The sequence below is a fragment of the Megalops cyprinoides genome, chromosome 10 (assembly GCF_013368585.1).
Source record: "Megalops cyprinoides isolate fMegCyp1 chromosome 10, fMegCyp1.pri, whole genome shotgun sequence".
In the NCBI taxonomy this organism is placed as follows: Eukaryota; Metazoa; Chordata; class Actinopteri; order Elopiformes; family Megalopidae; genus Megalops; species Megalops cyprinoides.
Window position 1 is genome coordinate 514,118 of NC_050592.1, and position 5,883 is coordinate 520,000.

Consider the following 5,883-nt stretch of genomic DNA (forward strand, 5'->3'; position numbering starts at 1 on the left):
TAAGAGGATCTGAAATATGCAACAGAGCACCGTGTCTGTTTCCTGAGTGTTTTACTGCCTCAGTAGACGGGAGTCCCTGAGCGTGTGGGGTGGGCGTGGCCTGCAGTGTAGCACAGTCTGCTGCTCACTGCAGGGCTCTGAAGCGCTGTGCCTCTGAGAGTCTTCCTGCTGCCTGCAGGGCTCTGAAGCGCTGCACCTCTGAGAGTCTTCCCGCTGCAGGGCTCTGAAGCGCTGCACCTCTGAGAGTCTTCCTGCTGCCTGCAGGGCTCTGAAGCGCTGTGCCTCTGAGAGTCTTCCCGCTGCAGGGCTCTGAAGCGCTGCGCCTCTGAGAGTCTTCCCGCTGCAGGGCTCTGAAGCGCTGCACCTCTGAGAGTCTTCCTGCTGCCTGCAGGGCTCTGAAGCGCTGCGCCTCTGAGAGTCTTCCTGCTGCCTGCAGGGCTCTGAAGCGCTGTGCCTCTGAGTCTTCCTGCTGCAGGGCTCTGAAGCGCTGCGCTGACCCTACACCAATCAGAATGTGAGATTACTGCCCTCAGAACTGACCCTCCACCAATCAGCATGCGGGACCACTGCACTGAACACTAGTCTTCCACCAATCAGCATGCACAGTGGGTGTGGTCATGGCCGCCCTGCAGCAGAGTGTTGCGCAGCCCCATCACCCTTGCAGCTGATCATTTCTGTCTGCTGAGGATGAGACACCCAACACACACTGAAAATACAACACACATAATGTAATATCCACTATCATTTTTATTACATATTAGAATTTATGTTGTTTTTGGCAAGCAACATCTACACACTGAGTGCAAACTTGAATTATATTCCAAGACAAAGAAAAGAGATTTATATATCATACGTGTGTGTGTATAACTTGCATTGAGGAGTTGCTCGGTGAGAATACACCAAAAGTAATCCCTTTACTGCAGAAGGGCCTGTGTTTCAGAGACTACATCCTCTTCACAGAAGTTCAGCCACCCAACACTGGCAACAGAGAGAGTAAGAGAGCATATTGCCGTGGAATGTGAGGGTTTGTCTTTGGACCGAGGTATTTGATATGCTGTCATACAGTGCCAGTGTTGATATGATACTCGTACATTAAGAGGAATGGTGAGCAGGAGAAGATGACACATCCTTGTGGTTAGGAGGTGTCTGTGGGCCCTGCTTGGCCCCGCCCCGCTAGGCCCTGCCCCGCCTGAGCACATTAAAACAAGCCCTGTTCAAAGCAGGAGAAACACCTCACAGGCAGGCAGTAATGTGCAGTGATACAGTATACAGTGCAGTGATATGCAGTGCTTTGCAGTGATATGCAGTGATATGCAGTGCTTTGCAGTGATATGCAGTGCTTTGCAGTGATATACAGTGCTTTGCAGTGATATGCAGTGATATGCAGTGCTTTGCAGTGATATGCAGTGCTTTGCAGTGATATGCAGTGATATGCAGTGCTTTGCAGTGCTTTGCAGTGATATGCAGTGCTTTGCAGTGCACGGCTGTCTCACACTTGGTGTTGTTACTGTCACACTGAGAGTGCAGCAGAAATTCCACCTGTAAGGGAGGCCGTATTGCAGGACAGGAACACCAAACTGGCCAAAGTAAGACATTCATTTTTAATGCAGACAGGGTCACTGAAGTTTACTCGCAAAATGTTGATTCTGCACCATGTGGATTGATCTAAGGCCACTACAGTGTGATGCCGAAAGAGCAGGGGCTAAGCAAGGACACAGAGTGCTGTATCCCACCATCTACAGCACCAGACCTTAGTGCCAGTAATGCTAATTTACTTTGGTTTGCAAAAAATTGCATATTTCTGGGCTTGCAGTTCATTATCGAGTTATAAAGTACACCTCTTGCTCTGCTTAATTATCTCAGGGCCCATATTCATGCTGATGTTATTCTTAAGAGTGAATTGAAATTGCAGAAGAAATGCTTGCCTGAAATGGTCTTCCTCTTAGCGCTACATACTAGTTTGATGAGTGCATTAGCGTTAGCATTAGCCTATCCACATACGGGCAGCAGCTCCACCACGGCATTCCCAGGCCCTCATTACCGTACAAATAATAATATACGGTATAATGATGATAATTATAATAATGATGATGATAGGCATATAATTATATTATTATTATTATTATCAGGTGCACTGTGGTGAAGAAACGTCATCTCTCCACTTTCTATAGGTTCTATAGTCATTCTCTCCCTCTTTATGCTTTATTGTTGTACATGTACCTATTTGTTTTCATAGCTAATGTTTGGAGTATGTTGCCAATAAGTATATTTGCCAGATTAATAACAAGTACCTTGAACTATCAATAATAATTTGGCTGTAAAGTCAGATTCTATAAGTAGTGTTGTCAGTGTAGCATTAATTATACATGTGTTTAGCTAATGGATATACATCGCATATTTAAAGCATTTACATCAGAATGAATTGCAAAAGCTGTTATATTAATGTTTATAACATGGAATGTAAAGTGCAGCAATTACATATTTGATCATTAATTAGGATGTTCAACTGAAGTCCCAACAGAAGGGAAGGGAAGTTAGTTTCACAGCGTCCTCGACCCCCCCAAGGCCACGCCCTGATGGGCTGCTTTAGCTAACATTCTTTTCCCAGCTGAAATTTCACAATGGATGCAGCTTATAAGAATCCCTTAAAAAACTGCTCTGAAGGAGAATATTTATAACGTCCCAAGGCCTGGTGCTCCGAAATATCACAGGGGCATCATCTCTGCTGGCGTTAGCAGGACAGACGTCAGCATGGGCAAGCTTGTGCCATTTACCAAGATGGTGAGATCAGAATTACGGCTTTTAAAAATGATTCTTATAAAACCACAATGCTTACAGAAAGAGAGAGGCAGTGTTTTCTGAGTCTGGCAGTCACTGGAGGGAAGAGCCCCATTGTAGGTTGTAAACAGGTTGTATGAGCAGTGTGATGCTGTTGTAAATACAGGTACCTGCTGGCACAGCTGGTGCCCCCACCTCCAGCACCGCTGCGCTGCGTAACACCATTTGCTTCATCACATCAGAAGCTGGACATTCTAGTTTCTTTACATGGTGATGTGAGCTGCGCGTGATTCTGCTGCTGCCTCACTGAACCGAGCCACAGTGAAGCTGCAGCCGCCTCATCTGAACTCAGCCCATCTCTCTAAGACACATTTTCCATGTGCAAGTGCGATGTGAGGCCGGCAGGTCTGTGGGCACACCAAGCTGGGGATGAATACATTGGGTTATACTGGTGTACATATTACTCTCCTACAGACTCCCACAATGGAGATATTAAAGTTGTTTCCATAATTATACACATTTCATAATCAATATTACATTAATCCTTTACATGAGCATGCTATCCTAGTTGAGTCTTTTTCAGTTCTATAGAGGCTTTTTGCCTTCATATTTAGTATTTCCAGTTCTTCTCCAAGGTAAAACAGTTTTTGCTCAAAATGAAGCCACCTTGATTTCTTCTTTTAAAATCTTTGATGTTCTGAATCCTTCTTGAAAAAGGGAACCTTTCTCATACTGTACTCACTGGGTGAAGTGAGGGCCAGCTGGAGGGGGCGGAGTTGGGGGGGGGGGTCTCCTGGGATTGTGAGGAGCTGTGTGAGGGGTAGTTGGGTGGGTGGTGGTGGGGGGTCTTTTTGGATTGTGAGGAGCTGGATTAGGGGGTGGTGAGGGCCAAGGCCGCAGGGGTTATCAGTCAGGGGCCTGTCCCCTGCGCCTTTTCTTTGCTCTGAGAATAGAAAAGAGAAAAAGGACATCAGTGCATCTGCCAGGACCTTACAGCTATGCATCAGGCCAAGGAGAATGTAGTATAGTGTGTGAAAGTAAAGAGTGAAGTGTAGTGTGTATCAGGTGGTAAAGACTGAACTACAGTGTGTGAAAGAGCAAACAATGAAGTATAATGTGTGTGCACTAAAGAGAGAAATATAGCGGGAGTAAAGTGAAGTATAGTGAGAGGGATATAGAAAGAGTGGAGTATAGTGTGTGTGAGAGAGAGACGGTAAAGAGTGGAGTATAGTGTGTGAGAGAGAGTCAGTAAAGAGTGGAGTATAGTGTGTGAGAGAGAGTCAGTAGAGAGTGGAGTATAGTGTGTGAGAGAGAGTCAGTAGAGAGTGGAGTATAGTGCGTGAGGGAGAGTCAGTAAAGAGTGGAGTATAGTGGGTGAGGGAGAGTCAGTAAAGAGTGGAGTATAGTGGGTGAGGGAGAGTCAGTAAAGAGTGGAGTATAGTGCGTGAGGGAGAGTCAGTAAAGGGTGGAGTACAGCGGCCTGTGTGAAAACATACCTGTGCTATTCTGCCACCTGCACGCCAGCACAGTTATCTTTACTCTCCGAGGCTATAGCTAAATACTCCGCTCTGAGAGAGGGAGAGAGACAGGGACACGGAAAAAAAGAGAGCAAAGGAGGAAAAACAGGTTAGAGAGACACAGCAGCAGAGCGGAGACAGAGGGAGAGGCAGGTAAAGGGGGGAACTCACGCGCTCTCTCGCAGGGCCTCCTCTCCCGCCGCTGCAATCTTCCTGTAGCAGTACACCATCTCCACCACCAGCCACACCTGCAGCCCAATGATGGACACGTACATCATCACCTCTGACAGGATGGAAGCCATGCCCCGCGTGGCTGCAGAGACAGGGGAAAACACGCTCTGTAGCTGCAGACTGGTGTCCGGTGAGAAGGCAGAGCAAAAAAGGCAGAGCACATCTCCAAGGCAACCAGTACAATTCCGTCTTTAAATTTTTAATCCCAGCTGAAGGGTGGATAGAGTAACGGCAGGCTGGTTTAATGTTGCCTGTCACTCACTGCACATACACCCTGCTCTCCCTCACACGCAGGTACACCACAGACCACACCTCTGCATACACACACACAAAAAATGTGTGACATACCCTCAGTGTTACTGTAGCCCCTCCCCGGCAGTGTGTGCCATGCCCCAAAGCCCTGCTCCAATCCCTCCCAAAGCCCCGCCCCAGCCCCTCCCAAAGCCCCGCCCCAGTCCCTTCCCAAAGCCCTGCTCCAATCCCTCCCAAAGCCCCGCCCCAGCCCCTCCCAAAGCCCCGCCCAGTCCCTCCCAAAGCCCTGCCCTACCCTTGGCCACTACGTTGATGGTGATGTGCTTGGTGGCGTTGGTGTGGAACTCATAGTAGGGGAAGGTGAGAATTCGGTTGAAGAAGCAGCGGTAGGTGCCAGTGTCGTTGAACGTGACGTTCAGGATGTAGATGGAGCCGTCCTGCAGGTCGTTGGTCTTCTTACTGCCATTCCAGTCCAGCCGGTCCTCGAAGCGCTCGTCCACGATGGTGGGAGTCTCGTCTTCGTAGTTATATATCTGCAGAAAGTAACCATAGCGACAAACAAGAAGCTAGCAAGCAGGGCTTTGTTACTGTTTATGTGCCTTGAGTTTGCCCATTTCCATGGTGATGTGGGGCGCCTGTGCTGTACTGCAGTTTCTCTGACTTCCCCTCCTGCTGCTGACACCTTTTACTGGCACAAACCCACCGAGTCCAGCTCCTGCAGGAACTACACAGGAGCAAACCAAAACATTTGCAAGAAACACTTCATTTGGATTGTTTCCTCTATTCTACTTTGCAAGGCACTACAGTAATCCAATGAAAAGACAAGAGCATTATGAGGAGTACTGTGCTTTGTGGAGATTAAAATTTCATTTCTTTCCGGTTTATCACTGGAAGTTTATTCTCACGGGTCATTCTTGGGTCCTGCATCGGACTGGAACAGGCCGGTTCTGCTGCAGGATCACTAGCTGACAGCTGTATTTGTAACGTTGAGGTAATACTGTATTAATGTAACACATTGCAGTGTAGCGTGTGATTGACAGTGGGAAGAAGGTGGTATCCCAGCAGTGAGTGGAATTACTGCCTGCAGGCAGTGGCCACGCCCTCT

At 47.8% G+C, this 5,883-nt stretch overlaps 1 protein-coding gene across 3 annotated transcripts in view; it reads right to left on the reverse strand.

Annotated features, from left to right (window-relative positions):
* Positions 1-3,563: 3,563 nt before the first annotated feature.
* scn1ba (sodium channel, voltage-gated, type I, beta a) overlaps positions 3,564-5,883 on the reverse strand; it is a 12,880-nt gene continuing 10,560 nt past the window's right edge. For 2 of the 3 annotated variants that reach the window (XM_036538984.1, XM_036538983.1), the window contains 4 exons: positions 5,074-5,311; positions 4,467-4,608; positions 4,275-4,346; positions 3,646-3,721 (listed from right to left, as the gene is read on the reverse strand). In XM_036538984.1, coding sequence (XP_036394877.1) covers positions 4,280-4,346; positions 4,467-4,608; positions 5,074-5,311 — 447 coding nt within the window. In that variant the 3' untranslated portion in view covers positions 3,646-3,721; positions 4,275-4,279. Of the gene's footprint in view, positions 3,722-4,274; positions 4,347-4,466; positions 4,609-5,073; positions 5,312-5,883 lie in introns of all 3 variants that reach the window. The other variant, XM_036538985.1, reaches the window with a different exon arrangement.